The sequence below is a fragment of the Epinephelus moara genome, chromosome 8, assembly GCF_006386435.1.
Source record: "Epinephelus moara isolate mb chromosome 8, YSFRI_EMoa_1.0, whole genome shotgun sequence".
Taxonomy (NCBI): Eukaryota; Metazoa; Chordata; class Actinopteri; order Perciformes; family Serranidae; genus Epinephelus; species Epinephelus moara.
In genome coordinates, this window is record NC_065513.1 from 4,224,861 (window position 1) to 4,244,089 (window position 19,229).

At 41.8% G+C, this 19,229-nt stretch overlaps 2 protein-coding genes across 3 annotated transcripts in view; one reads left to right on the plus strand and one right to left on the minus strand.

Annotated features, from left to right (window-relative positions):
* LOC126393944 (coiled-coil domain-containing protein 106-like) overlaps positions 1-19,229 on the plus strand; it is a 613,357-nt gene that overhangs the window by 104,858 nt on the left and 489,270 nt on the right. The gene's annotated exons all lie outside the window — the stretch shown is intronic.
* Positions 9,384-19,229, minus strand: part of LOC126393918 (nuclear receptor subfamily 5 group A member 2-like) — a 43,013-nt gene continuing 33,167 nt past the window's right edge. Inside the window, exons 7-8 of one of the 2 annotated variants that reach the window (XM_050050359.1) lie at positions 15,262-15,538; positions 9,384-14,913 (exon numbers count right to left, since the gene is read on the minus strand). In XM_050050359.1, the coding sequence (XP_049906316.1) occupies positions 15,285-15,538 (254 nt within the window). In that variant the 3' untranslated portion in view covers positions 9,384-14,913; positions 15,262-15,284. Of the gene's footprint in view, positions 15,539-19,229 lie in introns of both variants that reach the window. The other variant, XM_050050358.1, reaches the window with a different exon arrangement.

Below are 19,229 nucleotides of genomic sequence, written 5' to 3' on the forward strand. Positions count from 1 at the left end.
TCTCCAAATCCACAAAACACATGTGGACTGGTTGGGCGAACTCCCATGCCCCCTCCAGCACCCTGGCGAGGGTAAAGAGCTGGTCCACGGTTCCGCGTCCGGGACGAAAACCACATTGCTCCTCCTCAATCCGAGGTTCAACTATCGACCGGACCCTCTTCTCCAGCACCCTGGCGTAGACCTTACCGGGTCGGTCAACATCACATCATTTAAATAATTTTCAATTTTGTGGAAGGATTTTTCAGCTTAAGGTGAAGCAACAGAGATATGATAGGTTATAGTGTGAGACTATAGCAGACACAGCATCACACAGCAGACAGCAGTGTGATGCTGTGAGAGTAAAACACAGATGTTTGCGTTAACATTACAGAGATATTGTGAAGACACACATGTAAACAGGAGGCACATGTACTGTTGTTGAGTCAACAACTCGAAATCTATCTACAGCATCTACTGTCAAACTGGTGTTGGCTTCAGACATTGCAGAATTGCCTTGTTTCTCCCTTGTTCTGCTTTATAACAAGCAGCCATCTCAACTTTCGCCTATTTTCCTACAGAATGATGCACTATACTGTAAGGTTCAGACTGTTTCTGTGTGACTCGGCTGGGCTTGTAGATTCCCTGATGGGCCAGGAATCATGTTGTGGTTGCTGATGTGTATCTTAAAATAAGAATCACAATTCTTGGTGTTTGTTACTGTGCGCAAATTTGCAAATCCTTGGATAGTGAAGGAATGGCCTGCTCTACTTGGACTTTCGCCACTGTAGACTTTCATTCTTGTCCTGCCACGTTTACCCCTTCAGAGTGAGACCGGGTTGACCCTAACCTTAACCAGTCCTACTCCTCTTGCCCTAACCAACAAAAGTAATGAGTACTAGTCAATCATAGGGTGAGTAGGGGGGATCTTTCCTTCACCACCCTAGGATTTACAGATTTGCTTACTATACTCGCACAATCTGCTACGATCTAGAATGTCTGCTCTCTGCCATGGTGAAAAAAGTAACAGGGTAACAAGTACTTTGCACAGATGCAAAACAAGAAAATAACACAGTTTTACTATTTGACATAATGTGCCATTTACCATTTTCCACACAGTTTAAAACAGGTAATAATCCGACTGAGCATATACCTGTTCTCCTCAATCTGCTGCTATACATATACTGTTCCCAGTTTGTATGTGATGTCAGTTTGGGTAGCTGCTCTGCTAAGCAAGCCCAGTTGTATGTGTTTTTCTGCTGCTTTCATGTTTAATAATCATTTAAGAAAGACGATTGAGATGCTGGAAGCCTGTTAATGACCAGGTACTATTACCCTCCAATAACACACATGGAAAGCAAAAACATCTCTTCTCTGACAAGCTAGCAGTCAGCCATTTTTTTCTGGAGAACCTCTCCATGTTAAATGTGATTATTTTTTACCAGTGATTTGGTTTTCAATCAACATCCCAGCAAACATTGGACAGACGGTGACATCCTGTCCCTAGACAAAAGTGATCCATTCAGACTTCTCTTACAAAAATCCGGAAATATTAATTATATAATCGCCATGAAAAAAGCAAATATATGTTTGTTTGTTTATTTGTTATCTTATACAAGGACATTTAATTGACAATTTATTTGTTTGATTGTGAAATGGTTGTGATCAGTCGGCCACAATGTGACATCCTCTTTACATACAAACACTATATTTACTAACGCCTATTTTTTAAATATAACAGACACTTATGCCATTTATCTACATGTAAATTTTATTACTGTCTCAAGCCTGTGGTGTTTGTAAGAGCCTGAAGACTTTAGCCAAGCTTTCTTTGATCATATATGGGAGAAGTAGCCATTAGGGCTTTTGCCAGAAAGTCAGGTGATGTAGTATAAGACCGACAAAGTCCCCTTAGATAGAAGGTCATGGGTGATTATGGGTAAAGCACAGGTTTTTACCCAGGAGACAGGCTTTGAGTTCCAACTGGGCCAATGTTAGATATTATTTGGCCATGTTAACATCGCATTTTGGTAACATATTTCGGCATCGTATTTCAGCTTCATATTTTGGCATCGTATTTCGGCATTCTCATCCTGGCTCATCATCAGTGGACTTTCACTGCGTGTCAATTGACGCTTGTTACAAACATTGTGTCTTTTCAAAATACACTTCAGTTTTCACAAGAAATGTTTCTGCACATTACTTTCATACTGTCTTTTTTCAAAATAAATTTACAGTGTAGTTAAACACATCATTTTAAGGTTGATTTTCTGAGGTTTAGGCAACAAAAGCATGTGGTAAGGTTTAGAGAAAACAACATGGTCCGGCTTAAAATTCACACAGGAAACAAACAGCAGACTTTGGGGAAAGTCTTTTTTCACCTATCCACCTCCCCTCCCACCCTCCCTATACAGACTTTCTTGCTCTTAATATTACAGTTACAAACTGCTGCCACCCAGTGCGTATAATATCACCGACTTCCCCTACTGCGTCATCAGATAAGTTTGTGTTGACGGTTGTCGCTGGTTGCTTGACGTCTCCTCCGAGACGCTGCCTCCGTCTATCTGGCATGGGATATGCATAGTCCCGCCAGAGCCCAGTGTGACAGTGGAGGAGGTCTTGCTGGCTGTAGGAGAACAAATCGGGCATGACAAGCTGCTTTTTGCTTCCCGAATGAATAAGGCTATGGTGGTTTTTCTTAAGGAGGAGCCGCACGTCAGTGAGATGATTGAGAGAGGTGTAGTGATTAGGGAAAGTTACACCGCCGTCTCCCCACTGTCACTTCCCTCTGTCAGGATTTCTATGTCTGGTGTTCCACCTTTCATCCCCAACGCACTGTTGGAGAACGATCTGCGGAGGTTTGGGATATTGGTCAGTGCTTTAAAATTGTCATCTTGGGGTGCAGAGACCCTAGGCTGTAGCACGTTCAGTCACTCAGGAGGCAGGTGTTCATGTTTCTGGACCCTCCATTACAGAGTCTGGAGGTGGCTTTCAGAGCAAGGCACAGTGATGGAGCGTACATGGTTTATGCCAGTTCGGGGCATTTGAAGTGTTTTGAGTGTGGCCCCGGCAGTGGAGCTGGCTGCTCCCAGTGGCTCGGCAAAGACTGACAGGATGGGCTGCGAGGAGGGGCACAGTACAGATAGGCCCATTGATTCAGATGCTGGGAGTGCAGGTGAGAGTCCATGTAGCCAGGTGACAGGAGAGGAGGAGGATATGGAGTACAATTCAGAGTCAGATAATGTGTCAGTTCACTCAGTTGGTGATACTCCAGTGAGTACAGATCTGTACTCACTGGAGCGATGATTTTCTGTATGAAATGTATGGACAGTCAGTCAAAGTTCAAGACTATTTTGAGGACATGGATAAGTTCATAAAATCTGTCATTTTCTTGCAAACCTGGTTGGTTTTGAGCTTCTTGATGAGAAAAGGCTTTATCGCCTTAAAAAGCATGTCACAGCTTTAGGAAAAGCTGCAAAAGGGAAAATTGGTTTGAGGAAGAAAAATGTAAAATAAATAATGATCATGCATCACAGGGTGTTTCTTTCTGACTGTTGCTTTATGTTGGTCTTTTTCTGTGTCGTTCTCTGTTCTACCCTCCTCATGCAGGGACTCAGGGTTGGTTCCCTCAATATAAATCGGGGGAGGGATAGATATAAAAGGGCTTGACCAGGCAAATGAGGTAGATTGGGGGCTGTGGTGGGAGGGGCTGCGTGCACTCAGCCATGGCACCAATGTTAGTGGGGTAGTAGCTGTGCTGCTTACTAGAAGAACCACCCCAAAGATTTTATCAGTTTTAGAGTTGGTAAAGGGGAGGTGCCTCGTTGTAAGGATAGAGGTTAACAGATCTGTGTTTTGCGTTGTTAATGTCTATGCCCCAAATCACAGAGCTGACAGCCTAGGTTTTTTATGTGTTTTGGAGAATGAGTTGCAGAAGGTGGAGACTGGAACTGCACTATTGATTTCACCATGGATAGGACAAGTGAACAGCCACACCTTCAGTCAGCTAGAGGCTTAGGCAGTTTATTTGCTCAACTAGACCTGTTAGATAGATAGATACAGTGAGTGAGTGAGTGAGTGAGTGAGTGAGTGAGTGAGTGAGTGAGTGAGTGAGTGAGTGCAGCAGGCTGGATAGGTTTTACATCTCACAGTCACTTGCGTCTAGTCTTGTCAGTAGCTCCATTGTTCCAGTCGTTTCACTGACCACCATCTCATTACTTCTGAGTTAATCATTTCTCTAACACAGAGAGTTAGGTCTTACTGGCATTTTAACAACAAGCTGTTACAGAACAGTGTATTCTGCCAGGGTTTTGCTGATTTTTGATCCTGCTGGCAAGGTAAAAAGGGCAATTTTGATTCATTGAGGCAGTGGTGAGGGCGGCACGGTGGTGTGGTGGTTAGCACTGTCGCCTCACAGCAAGAGGGTTCCCGGTTCGATCCCGGGTGTGGGAGCCCTTCTGTGCGGAGTTTGCATGTTCTCCCCGTGTCAGCGTGGGCACTCCGGCTTCCTCCCATGCAGATTGGGGATTAGGTTAATTGATAACTAATTAATTGTCTGTAGGTGTGAATGTGAGCGTGAATGGTTGTCTGTCTCTATGTGTCAGCCCTGCGATAGTGCGACCTGTCCAGGCTGACATCTCACCCAATGTCAGCTGGGATAGGCTCCAGCCCCCCCGTGACCCTCAAGAGGATGAAGCGGTTAGAAGATGGATGGATGGATGGAGGCAGTGGTGGGAGGTAGGCAGGGCTCAGATACGCATCTTCTGCCAGCAGTTTACATCACACTCTACAGCAAGGGTCAAAGCAGCAGTCCAGGAGCTGGAGAAAAGCATAAAGAACATTGAAGGTGCCATGGCCAGCAGCTCGGGCTCTGACATGGATGCCTTGCTGAAGAAGAAAAAACTCACTAGAGCTCAGCACTTTCATGGTGCCAGTGTTGCAGAGCTGCTGGAGGGGCTCCCTCAGCTCAGTCCAAAGGAAAGGGTTGGCCTGGACAGAGAACTGAGCTTTGAGGAGCTGAACACAGCTGTGGGGCAAGCTCCGGGGATAGATGGATTCACCCCTGACTTTTACATGCATTTTTGGAGCTTGGTTTATCCTGACCTGCATGAGGTGCTCTTGGAGTGCTTTCATGCAGGGGCGATGTCCACCTCTTGTAGGAGGGCAGTTCTCTCCCTGCTTCCCAAGAAAGGAGACTTAGCGCTACTTAAGACTGGAGACCTGTGGCCCTTTTGTGTACAGACTACAAAGTGCTCTCTAGAGCTCTGTCAGACAGGCTACGAGACTATCTCGACATACTTGCTCATATAGACCAAACATATTGTGAACCGGGCAAAACAATAATGGACAATCTTTTCCTGTTTTGTGATGTGTTAGACCTGTGGAATCTGTATTATCTCGACACTGGCATCATATCTCTTGATCAGGAAAAAGCTTTTGACGGGGTGGAACATAGCTATTTGTTCCATGTGTTCAAATCGTTTGGGTTTGGTCATAACTTTGTTTCTTGGGTGAGGCTGCTGGACAAGAGTGTAGAGTGTTTGGTGAAGGTTGGGGGAGGGTTGAGCCGGCTGGGATGTATAGCAGGGGTGCCCCATTTCAGGGCAACTGTACTGTCCGGCTTTTGAACCTCTGCTGTGCAGGCTGAGAAGCCGACACAGTGGGTTTGCTTTGTCAGGGACACACCACAACCAACCTTTGACAGCATCTCCATATGCAGATGATTTAAATGTCTTTTTTCTGGGATCAGAGGGATGTCACAGCTCTTCAGGATATTCTGGTTATGTATCAGAGGGCCTCCTTGGCCAAAGTAAACTGGGATAAGAGTGAGGCCTTCAAGGTTGGGAGGTGGACAGGTAAGGCAGTGCCCAGTCTGCCTGCATGTCTGCAGTGGGGGGAAAGAGAGATGAAGGTGTTGAGCGTGTTCTTTGGGACAGAGGAGTATCAGAGGCAGAATTGGGAGGGCGTGATGGAGAAAGTGTGTGACAAGTTGTCTAGCTGGAAATGGTTGCTACCCCAGCTGTCAAATAGGGGTCAAGTTTTGGTTGCTCGCAACTTGGTCGCCTCGACGCTTTGGCTTATTGTTCTTCCCCCACCAAGAGGCCTGATTAAAGTCATCCAGCAGTCTATAGTGGACTTCTTCTGGTCAGGGCAGCACTGGATTCGGGCCCCTGTGCTGTATTTACCAGTGGATGAAGGAGGCAAGGTTTCATAGACATCGCTTTACGGGTGGCGGCCTTTAGGCTGAAGACAGCAAAGAGACTGCTGTACCACTGCGGTGTGCTGTGGCTGGACACTGCTAAGTCAATCTTGCAGAGGGCTGATGACCAAGGCTGCTTACATCCTGTGCGTGAACATCAGTCAAGTCAAGTCAAGTCAAGTCAACTTTATTTATAAAGCACATTTAAAAAACAACTCGCGTTGACCAAAGTGCTGAACATATAAAAAATAAAAAATGAAAAAATACAGAAGAAACACAATAACACAAAAACCAGAGCCATAGCAGCAACATACATAAATACATAAATCAAGGCACAAATAAGCACAGAGTGGGAGACTAAAATATCATGTGAGGGGGATACAAATGCCTTTGAGAAGAGGTATGTTTTGAGCCTAGATTTAAACGAGTCAATGGAAGGGGCAAATCTGATAGAAGGGGAGATGCTGTTCCAGAGTCTTGGGGCTGCAACCGCAAAGGCACGGTCACCCCTGTGTTTAAAATTGGAGCGTCGTACCGCTAGGAGCCCCAGGTCAGCCGACCTGAGGGATCTGGAGGTAGTATAGGGGGTTACAAGTTCTGTGAGGTAGGTGGGGGCCAGACCATTCAGGGATTTATATACAAACAAAAGCAGTTTAAAATCAATTCTGAATTGAACAGGTAGCCAGTGGAGAGAGGCCAGGATGGGGGTAATGTGGTCTCTCTTACGGGTTCCTGTTAGAAGTCTGGCTGCAGTGTTTTGTACCATTTGTAAGCGGGAGAGAGATGATTGATTGATTCCGGTGTACAGTGAATTGCAGTAATCCAGGCGGGTGGAAATGAAGGCTTGGATGACTATTTCTAGGTCCTTGAATGTGAGGAATGGCTTGAGTTTTGAAATGGTGCGGAGTTGGAAAAAAACGGCTTTAACTACTGAATTGACCTGTTTATCAAACTTGAGTGGTGAATCAAAAATGAAACCAAGGTTTTTGACGTGAGGTTTGATGAAAGTGGATAGGTTGCCAAGACTGTTGGATATCAAGTTGATGTTGTCAGAGGGGCTGAAGAGAATGATTTCTGATTTACTGTCATTGAGTTGATCCAGGACTTTTTTTCATTAATGCAGTTTTGGATGTTGGTGAGTTTGGACTGGTCGTTAGGTTTGAGGGGAAGATAAAGCTGGGTGTTGTCAGCATAACAGTGGAAGGAGATGTCGTGTTTTTGAATCAGGCATTTTCAGTCTCTGCAGGCCATGATTGCATCAAGGTGGACCATGTTTTTTGGCCCAGGCTCCTCCCCAAAGGGCTGGTGGCGGACCCTATAAAAACCACCAGTTGAAAAATGATCAGCTGACCTCCAGTGGAGGGTTGTGCATGGAGCGATACATAGCACACATGGATCCAGATCATGGGGAAGCTTGTCTTTTCTGTTCACACTGTGAAACTTTAGCACACTTTTTTTGTTCAGTGTCCAAGGTTGCTCGGTGTGTTTCAACTGTTGAAGGGTTGGTTTGAAGGCCTGGAGGAGGGTTTTATCTTTTCCACTGTTCATATACAGTCCCAGGTACCTCGCCAGGAAGAGGGACATTCACACACTGTTAAAGTGATAGTTCAGGTTTTTGGACATGAAGTTGTGTGAAACGCTGACCATCTGTAGCTCTGATGTGACTTACCGGAGAAAAAGTAGTTCTGAAGATGTACAGGGGACATGTAACCAAAAGGTTTTAAGCTACAAAAAAGTATGCATGTGTTTTGTTAGACTATTTCAATAATTTTAAAACATCCCCGCATTACGTCAGACCTTGCTATCAATTGGGACTATTTTCTGGCCAGTATCACTCCACCGTGCAGGCCCGCAAGACAGCACGCCAACAGAAATCAATTAGACAGTTCATCACCATCGCTACAGATGGTCAGCGTTTCACACAACTTCATGTCCAAAAACCTGAACTATCACTTTAAACTTCCTTCCAGCTACTGCCAAGCTAGCTATCTGGCTGAGTCGGAAAAACGACTCTGCCCCTACTGCCCATTCCATCGGGATGGGCAGTAGGGGCAGTGTTATGCTCTGTGGCAGACAATGAAAGGTTGGTCTTCATGTTTTAAATTGTATGATTGTTGTATATCAGCCGCTCCTTGTTCCTGCTGCTCTGTTCCTTTGTTTGGCCTTCTGTTTTTGGTGTCTGATTTTGGTTATTTTTTTGTTGGGTAGGCTTAGATGTAGCTGAGGTTCTTTGGCCTGTACAACTTTTGAAGTGATTTTTAATTTTTTTTAAATCAAATCTCTCTCTCTCTCTCTCTCTCTCTCTCTCTCTCTCTCTCTCTCTCTCTCTCTCTCTCTCTCTTGCTGTCAGAGAGTTGGTTAGAAAAATGATCAGTGTCAGGTGATAACATGAATCCTCTCATATTATCACCTGATACTGATCAGGGGTTTTTGTTTATTTCCCTGGCATGACAGTTGTACTCTTTTATAGCAGACATCACGGTGTATTCTACAACAGCGGTTTCCAACTGATGGGTCGTGGTCCAAAATTGGGTTGCGGGTCCATTCTGAATGGAACACAACTGACTTTCAAACATGTCAAGTTTGTAAAAAAAAACAAAAAAAAAACACACACACACACTTTAGTTCTAAGTACAGTGAATTTCCATCATAGAGCTTTTATTTTGAAGTGTTGTTTCCTGCTGTAGAGTGAGTTAATAACGGACAGCTACTTATCAGAGATAGCAAACTAGTTGACAGCATGACTAATATATAATAATATATAATAAACTGTGTGGACTTTGAACTAATGGATGAGGAGAAATCTAGCTGGACCATTTGGGAGCCACTGCTTTACAATGTAATGGGCATTTGAGACATAGATCAATTTCCCTCTAAAGACTTTTGTTTTACCATGAAATGTAATCACTCTTTTAAATATGAAAAAATAATAATTTGAAAAAAAAAACATTGTATACTTTATTGGGGAAATTACACAGGTCTCAGTGAGACTGATATTGAATACTGATTTGTTTCTAAAACAGATGTTTAATGTTTTAGGATATAACTGATGTGAATAGTTTCTAAAGTGTTCTAAGTTGGACAAGGCTAAGTAACAGCCACACTATACTGTAATGAATATTGTATACAACTGATGCATGTTGTGCAATGATAACCAACACCCGATTGGAGCTTTACTTCACTGAAATTTATTGGTTTGATGCTATTACAATAAAATATATTTCAAGAAAACAAAATGTCTCGGTCACTTTCTCTTTTGAGAGAAAAAAACACTTCAGTTTAAGACGGGACTGTCAACTCACAGGAAAATAAAAAGTGAACAAAGAGCAAAACCAAAGGCAATATCAAGAGAATCAGTTCCACAACAGTAGCAATTTGACCTCAACATAAAGCAGAGAACTTTTTCAGTTGAAATGTATCTTCATCTTGCAGTAAGATATTCACTTCACAACATAAATATACTGTACAGAGTGATAACACACAGCTACTGTGTGTGTGTGTGTGTGTGTGTGTGTGTGTGTGTGTTTTCAGGCAGACATTAAGTTAAGGCAGGCGGAGTGATTGTCTACGACACCTTGAAATGGACAAACAAGGAATGATTTTCAAAGTCCACAGTGATCAAGTTGAGCTGCACAAAATTACAAACACTGCCTTGACTGTGTCTTTGTTTTTCACTTGGTCTTGGTGACAGTGAATATCAGTTACATTGTCATCATTGTTGAGAGTCATGTGCGTGTCACTTTTCATAAATCTGGGGACAAAATATGTGTTACTTTTCAACATTGTAAGTGCCACAGATAAACCACTGACTGCTACAAATACGCAGTGCAGTGTGGGTTTCTGATACTATGTGCGGAGCCGATAAGGCTTGTAGTGTTGTCCACTGGCTGTCTGATAAGATACTTTGTTTAAAATGCATACAATATGCAGAAATATGTAAGATATTCTTATCAGTAGAGATTAGTGACCCACAATGGTTACATTCGTCAACCTAACAAGGAAAAAAATGTGTGTATTAATACATGTATTAAACATTAGCTTGTGGTTTTATTTAATTATTTATAGGGGACATACATTGATCAAGTAATAAAGAAAGCATCATATGCATTAAGTACTGTCTCTCCTAGACTGGTTCCAGAACCCTGAATTGCAGTACTCATTTAAAGTGATTCAGGGACCAGTTGCAGAAAGCACCTTAAGTTTTCTCCTTAAGTATGACGCTGTTGACATCCTATGACACTGCAACCAATGCCAGCATGTCAATAAAAGCATGTGGTTAGGTTTAGGCAACAATATAGCCCCTTTTCCACCGCAGGAGCTTTTATCATTTACCTGGTACATTTTAAAAACCTCGGCGCATTTCCACCAAAATTACCCGGATAAAAAACTTTCCCTCAATCCCAAACTTTCCCTGAAAAAAGCACCTAGTAAGGGGGTAGGACTTCTCAGATTCCCCAGAATTCTTGAGGGGCGGGGCTATGTGCTGAAGAACGCTGATTGGTGGAACACACACTTGCAGCGTTCCACACCTCCGTGCCAGTGTGGCTGTAGGCCCGGGGCTAAATTTCAAAGGCCGTAGTGATAAGCACGAACGGTACCAGTTCTTTTATCGGTACCTTTACACATTTTGGTTTATTTCATTGTCATCCTGCAGCCTCTTCTCTGCCCTCTGTGCTGGCGCTGAACTACTCCACATCCACACACATCCACACATACACACACACACACGCGCGCGCCGGCACGACACGGTAATCTGTGAATAGCCAAGCAGCCCTGGTGGAAACAAAGTGAAGCTAACTTGAAAATGACTCGAGTTGATGGCAGCTACAATCGTTACTGTAAGTGCAATTAAACCTTAGCGAGTAAGAAGCCAATAATTTATCAATACATGTGTTATATATGTATACATATGACTCTGGACGCAATATTCTGCGCTTTGTATGAACGCAGTTCTTTGGAGACAAGGTCAAACAAATTGGACATCCAGACACTGGGGGTGGGGGGGCAAACAGGTCAGGTGAGTAACGGACAAAACTCAAAAAAATATTGAAAGGATTGAACAGCCATCAGCACATTAAAACTATAAGCACTAATGCTGATCTTGGAGGAGAGGCTGTCTGTACTGGCTCTTATTTGTATCCAAATGAGCACACACCTACCTGACACATAGTCTGTATACAAGCTCATTGTGTAAAAATGATCTGTTTTCACAACGTGGTCTCACAGAAATACATGAAATGTCCATGACCTCTGAACACTGCATTAAGTGGTGGCAGCACGGTTAAGTTTAGGCAACAAAACTACTTTTTAAGGTTTTGAAAAAGATTTTGTTTTTGGTTAAAGCAACTATGTTTGTAACATACAGGACATAATGTAAGAGACATAAGTATGTTAAGTTAAATGAAGTCCACGTTGACTTTTAGTTTCACATGGACCACAGACAGCAGTCTCTCACTTAAAAATCCAGCCTCCTCCCTACGCAGATGTTCTTCCTCTTTATACTACTTATGAGGTTGTATGATTAACCACTGCCCAACGTGTGACAATGTTGAACCAGAGAATTAGAGTGTCCACTATGACAAATGATCCTATTGCCTTTCCAACTGCACTGTTTCCATCCCTGGACAATGAAATTCAAGGGAGTGAAAGTCCAAGTACGGTGGGTGGGAGGGGTGGAGGATGGGTCCAATAACCACCAACTTTCACCCGGGAGGGTGGTGTTTGCTTCCCGTTAGATTGTAAAGCCAAATCCTGTTCTTTTTTACATGCTTTTGTTGCCTAAACTCAATCCTGTGCGTGTGTTGGCTAAACGTAACCACTTGCATTTGTTGTTGAAGGAAAAAATGTCAATGTGGGAGTAAAGCAGCGAGCAGTCCTCTTAAGGAGGCAAGTTGGGGTGGTGGATGGGTCACAAAAAACAAGACTTTCCCCCCAGGAGACTGATGTTCAGAATTGTGTGAATTTATTTTAAGGTACATGGTCACCATGTTTCTTTTCTTAAATCTAAGAACTGACAGACTCAATCCAAGTACTTTACTTGCCTAAACTTAACCTATCTAACTTTACATTAAGTACGTAACTTTATGTTAAGTACGTTACATCAGTCAAGGGTCACTAATTCGTAAGATGTCACACAAACTGTTGCATGAGGTTGTGGTCATTTTATATATTTCTGTGAGAACAGGTTATGTTTTGGCCACCAACATATTTATAACCTGATTAGTTCACAGCAATACAGTTGAGTAAAACATCAACTGCAGACCCAGTTTACTAAAGACAAGTGACACGTGAAACTCAGATCATCCTCCAGTCTGTTAAAGTGGCAAACACCCAAACACGTGTTTATGGCACACCAGTTTATATTTAACATGCACATCAGTGATGCTGTGAATTAAACAGACTGTGTGTTATATACAGCTGTTGTGTTCTCTAATGCTGGTCAACATTAATACCAACATGAACCAGTGTGTTTCAGTGTTGGTTTAACAAGAAATACTGAGAGAGAGGGTTTGAGACTGACAGCCACAGACAGGGTAGGGAAGTTATTGAGTATTGAGAGACAGAATAACATATTGTTGTTGGGTTCTTTTTATGAGATTTATTGACAATAAGAAAAAAGTGAGCATTAACGTTTTATAGATAATGTATAAGTTATTTTCATTGTGGATACTAAAAAAAATTGGTAAAATTGGTACAGCTGCTTCAGTGCAAACCATATCAGTATCAGCACACAGATCAGTCGATCTCTGGTCCACATACTGTGCAGTGTGTTGAAAAGTGACACAAACATGAGTGTGAACACCACACCTTCATTTTTTGAAGATCTATTGTTTCTTGGGGCATTGACCAACAAACAAATTAAATTTTACAAAGAAACTTGAAACCAAATGTTGCCAGATGCATATTTTCCCTCCCTGTGTTGTCTCTCTCTGGCTCCTCAGTAAAAAACTGAAGGGCAATTATGACGCTTTGTTTTTGCTATTCGCATCTTTACTTAAAGAAAGAAAAATGCTGTCTTTGTCATTCCTCTTACTGTCATTTATATGTCTTTTCTATCTCCTCTTACTGCACCTCTCTGCTCTGGCTTTCTTTAGTTTTCAGTTTTTCTCTCTATTTCATTCACTTTTTTAAAATCTGCCTCTCTCTTTGTCTCTGTCCTTATCCGTCTTTCTCTCCCTTGTATTTTCTCTTTCTTGGTAAGAGCAATGAATAACTGAATGTGTTGCTCTTAACATGTCTGGCTTTGATATATAAATATATTAACATCTAAATAGATTAAAACAAAACTATATTGAACCCCATAGAGCTTTCATATTTAGTTTTTTTTTTAAAACACTGGTGGCAAAAAGAACAAATGTAGAGATATGGGCAGAAGTGATAGTCTATTCTAACGAGACCACAGTGTGTCATGTTATCCTAAAGTCTGTCTTAAAGGAATAATTAATTTTTTATAGTGGGGTTGTGTGATTAATCAATCTATAAACAGTGTATGACATACAGTAGATGTCAGTCAGTACACCCCCAGTTTGGAGAAGCAGGCAGCAGTCTAACATGTAAACTAAGCAATCTACTACTGGGGTCAGCGACAAAATATATCTTAGCCACCTAAAAAAGATCAATGTTAGTTTAAGTGTACAATATATTGAGAGTATTTTCACTGTTTCACCCTAATGTCAAACAGCGATTTCTAACGGGAAAATGAAGCCATTACATCGTTCTCTTCAAACCCACACCCCACTGAGAAAAACTATAATTTAACATTTCTGAACACAGGAGCTGCTGGTCTACTGCTGCTGGTTAGTTAGTTTGTGTTAATGTGTGACTCTGGTGTTTAAAAGGGTAAGTTCGCATTCACTAAAGTCACCAACAACCAACGACTTTCACCCAGGAGACTGGTGTTCATTTCCTATATGATTGTAAAGCCAAACCCTTTTCTTTTTCTTAAACCCAACCACATACTTTTGTTGCCTAAACCCAATCATATACGGGTGTTAGCTAAACATAACCACATGCGTTTGTTATTTAAGGAAAAAAAACTCAATTTGACGTGTTTTACCGATGTAGTTTGATTAATTTTTGAAAGACACTGTATGCAAACTGTACATTTCCTGTGAAAATGGAAATGTATTTTGAAAACAAGGTAAGGAAAGGTGAAGCAGTGAAACTATTCTTAATATAGCATACACTTAAACTGATATTGATTCTTTTAGGTGGCTTTAATACATTTTGTTGCTGATCCCTCCACAGCAGTAAATTGCCTAGCTTTCATGTCAGACTCCATCATGCTTCTCCAAACTGGGGGTGTGCTGACTGACATCTACTGTTTGTAAGACACTGACTATGTATCCCATACAACCCAACTTCAAAAAATCCAAACTATCCCTTTAAATCTAAAAATTAATAATAATGATCTAAGAACAGTGTTGGTGAACTTGAAATCATAAAGTTGCATCTGATATTTGGGTCCAAAATTAACACTTAAATTCAGTTTCTGAAAAAAAGCTACAAAATCTGTTGGAAAAAGTGTACATTAGCTCACCCAATTCCTAAAGTGGCATTGGAAACAATTTTACAGTGATATCAGAACAATATTTAGATGCAGATGTTTCAAAAAGATGCAGGCAGCAGCTATAGACAAATATCTTAACAGTCATTTTGACACCATGTTTTTTATGACTGTGCAGCACTGATGCAGGCTGAAGCTTCTTCCTCTGAGTCTAAATGTTTGCTGGGCAGCTCTGTGGGATGTAGAAAATCTTTTTGGTGATGTTGGATTCATGTGTAGTTTGGTCCAATAGAATATAATGCAACTCTACAGGCAAATCTAGTTGTGAAAACAGGGTAGAAAATCTAGTTTTTAAAGGTCACATTAATGTAGCTCTGCAGGATATGAAAACATTAACATTCAAAATGTTCAAACTACCTTGAGTACAGATGTAGCTTTATAATTCCAAACTCTAAAGAACATTTTCTCCTCTCTAACTCAAACAAAAGCCCTCACAAGGATGACCCAATATGAACCTGTCTATCTTCATTTGGTTGTTTTCATCTCACTCACACTTTCCCTCTCACACACACAGTCTCACCTAGAGCAACACATGTGGATCCCTCACACACAGGCTCGCTTGGCGTGCAGCATCTCAATGAGCAGGTTGTTGCAGGGCACCTCTCCGCTCAGATGCATGTAGCACAGGTAGTCTTCAGCCTGCGTGCTGAGGGAGCGCAGCTCCGGCAGCCGCACCACCACCTGGCTGAACTTCTCCTGGAACTGAGGGTAGGTGGACAGAGTGTACTCCAGGAGAGCCCCATTCACCTGCTCCTGGACGCCCTCCACAAATGCCTGGTCCTCCAGCAGCTTCACATCTGCACAAATGCAGGGAACAAATACAGAACATGACTCAGTGAGGGAAAAAATGAATCTGGTGACATGTGGCAAAGTCAGGATGTGGATGCAGTTTTATAAATCATTACTGACCGGCCTGTACACTAGCTCAACACTTTGTATACGCTTTGTTTTTTACATAAAGGGTGACCTCATCAGTTTTCAACCTGGACTCTACTTTCCCATTTTTTTCTGTCTACGTGACCAATGAGAACAACAATTTATGAAACTGCCCCAGTATTGAGAGAGACCACTGCAACCAGCAGCAGGGAAACAGACTGCAATAAAACCACAAGGGCATTTGTGCTCTGTCAAAGAACGTCCACTAAAAGCTTTTGTTTTTGCCACTGACAGGCTCAGATTGTTATTATAGGTGCCTGGCAACATTGTGGAAAGGATCTCTACAGAGACAGACCTTTTTGTTAAGGTGTAAGATACTTTCTGTTTAACCAGAAACAGCCTCTAAATTGCTATTGCCTAACACACCAGACTCCATTTAAATAAATTGTAATTTTAGTGTCTATAGAGTTTCACATCTAACTGCGAAAATTAAGGGTTTATTTCAACCAAACCAGAGTTGGTGATTGTTGGAACCAAGATGGCTCTTGTTAGTTTAATTTTGTTTCTGTCAAATTTGACTGAAATGTATTTTACTATGAAAAAATTACAGCTTATTCGAATGGAGTCTGGCCTGTTTGATGCTAGCAATTTTGGGGATGTTTCTAATTAAGTCTTACTCTAAAAGGTCTATCTGTAGAGATTCTTTTCATAATGTTGTCACAAGCTTATGATAACAATCTCAGCCTGTCGGAGGCAAAAACAAACACTCTTAGCTGACTTACATTGACGTTGCAAAAATGCACTGAGTGGTTACCTGTTTCGTGGCTGCCAGCTACAGCAGTTTCAATCATTACTGGACCAGTTTCAAAAAATGTTGCCATCATTAGTTACTTAGACATAAAAACATGGAAAAATACAACTCTTTCTCACTCCGAATGTCATTGACATCAGACGTCGACAAAAAAGGTGTCCTTTCACACTGGCATTATGCTCAGTCAGTCACTGTTATTGTTTAATGGTGCCCAGCAACATTGTGGTGAACATGGCGGAACAACAACGAAAGTTTCAGGGAGTGGAAATCCAGGCAGAGCTGGTGGGAGGGGTGGTGGATGGGTCCAACAAACACAAACTTTTACCCAGGAGGCCAGTGTTCACTTCCCATATGATTGTAAAGCCAAACCCTGCTCCACTGTCCGAAACCCAACCACGGTTGGCTAAACGATGAAAACAGACAATGCATGTAACAGGCTGAAGTGACCCAGAACATCAACAACCAACATGCCCAGGGTACTTTGCATGTCATGTCTCGACATGGAAAGTCTGTGACCAAATGTCGATATGTGACAAGATCTGAGTGAGAAGCCATTAACATAAATTTGTTCAATTTTGGGGACTTCTGAAGTAGTTCAAAATTAAAATTGTGAACTATGAATGTGAACCAGTTAATTTAAATCTGTGTGAACTGAACTGTGCACTAGCTCTTGTGAAGTGTGAATGTTTACTACCAAGTAGGTTTGTACATTTAAGGAATCTGACTTGGTGGTTTGGTGCATGACAATAAACAGTATGGGACATAATACAAAATAAAAATAGGATAATTTTCAAGAGAATGTGAAAAAAATAAGAATATGTAATTGCCTTCACCAAGGAGGTAATATTCTCAATTTGGTTTGTTTGTTTCTTGGTCTATTTGTTTGTTTGTCAGCATGATTTAGGGAAAAACTACCAGCCCAATTTTCATGAACGTTGGTGGAGAGGCGTAACATGGGCTAAGGTAGAACCCATTACATTTTGAAGTGAATCATGGGGTGAATACATGATTTAGTTTTCACTTTTGTGTACATTGACAGATAGGGTGTTTGGCCTTGGCAGAGGTCTGCGTTCTCTGAGAGACCTTGTAGTTAGGTGTCAGTTTTTAAAGTGCACAGTTATGCAGGAATGTGCAAACTATTGTCCAGGGAAAGTCCTACAAAGGGCGAGACTGTAGCTGGCCTTATCTGCTATGATGAGTGTCCTCACCTTGGCAACTTGTTTGGTGATTTTGCTATGGTTCAAATTTTAGTTGTATTCATGTATGAGTTATGCATACTAGCAAGGTTCCTTTGTGTTGTATAAGGACAATTTGACCAACAAGTTTCTGAGTTCAAGGAAATCTATTTGTGTGGCGTTAAATGTTTTTGTTGTGTAATTTCAGTTTGTAGTCTTTGGTAGCTGAGGTTTTGTTTTCAGATAACGTGTTATGTCACTTTGAGAATACTTAATACTGCTTTGGTCAGATACTTATGGGGCATATACTAGCACTCTAGCTATGATTACTGGCAATGTAAAGTGTTATGTCAGAGTTGCTTTTGTTGAAGTTCTTTGTGCCTGCAGACAGGGTCTTAGGAGACCAAGTTTGGACACTTGAAATTTTTCCTGTGTCCGTGGTACAGGCAGCATGTGTAGAAAACCTTTTGGTAAATCCTTTAGGGGAGCTGCTTTAAATTCTTGCCGAGAATCAGCTGTTGAATCACTTTTAGTTTGGAACTAATTCTCAGAGGATGTGATTGATTCGAATTGAATCATGATACTTCTCAATACTTCAGTACTTCTCTAAGATGTAGATTTGTTGGGCAGTTTCTGTTCTCCTGTTCCAGTTGAGAAATTGTTTACGTCTTGTGCTTCTGCCGTAACAAAGCCTATAAGTGTCCATATTTGTCAACCCGTTATCATTCCAAGGTCATCAGATACCAGACCATTCTTATTCCAAAGTCATCAAATACCACTACTTTGTCAGTGATTTTGGCGTCGGACACTGGCACCAAAAGCCACCTTTTGCAGCGGTATGATACACCGCCAGCTGGCCAGACTGCACCATTTATAATGCAGGTGGATGGCACCTGTTGCGGCAGTATGATACACTGCTGGCAGGTATCAGCCTGAAACGATGTCTGTAATGGCATCATATAAGGAACTAGAACGTCCTAGAAAGGGTGGGGAGGGGTGGTAGATGAGTCCAACAAACTCCAGACTTTCACCCTGGAGGCTATTCTTTGCTTCCCGTATGAATGTAGACCCAAACCAAGATGTTTTTTTCTAAACCTAACTATGTGTTTTTGTTGACATCCCAGCATTCATTGTTCATTGTTCCTCCTGGAACATAAACAGCAGACACAAAAGGATACCTAGCATGTAATATGTTGACTTGAGAGTCCACTGACAAAGCAGTGATATGTGATGACTTGGGATGAGAGCATGTTGCAAATACCAAGGCTTTGTCCTGCCCATTGGCATCTGATACAGACATAAGGCACCCATTAATGTCTCTATGAGATGCACCAGGCTTTCAGCTTACTCCAATGTAAAAGCATCTGCAGCAATTTTAGATGTTTGGAGCGACTAACATAGTATAAAGAGTAAGAAAGCGAGAAGAAATAAAACAGTTTGAAAGTTGAATATAAACCATTCATGTATGATATGAATGCCAGCTACTAGGTTTTATTTGTATGCTGTATCTATACTTTAGGTATGAAATAAGGTGAGTGCGTGGAGTGTGGGTGGCAGTATGTGTGTGTGTGTGTGTGTGTGTGTGTGTGTGTGTGTGTGTCTCTGTGTCTGTGTGTGTGTGTCTGT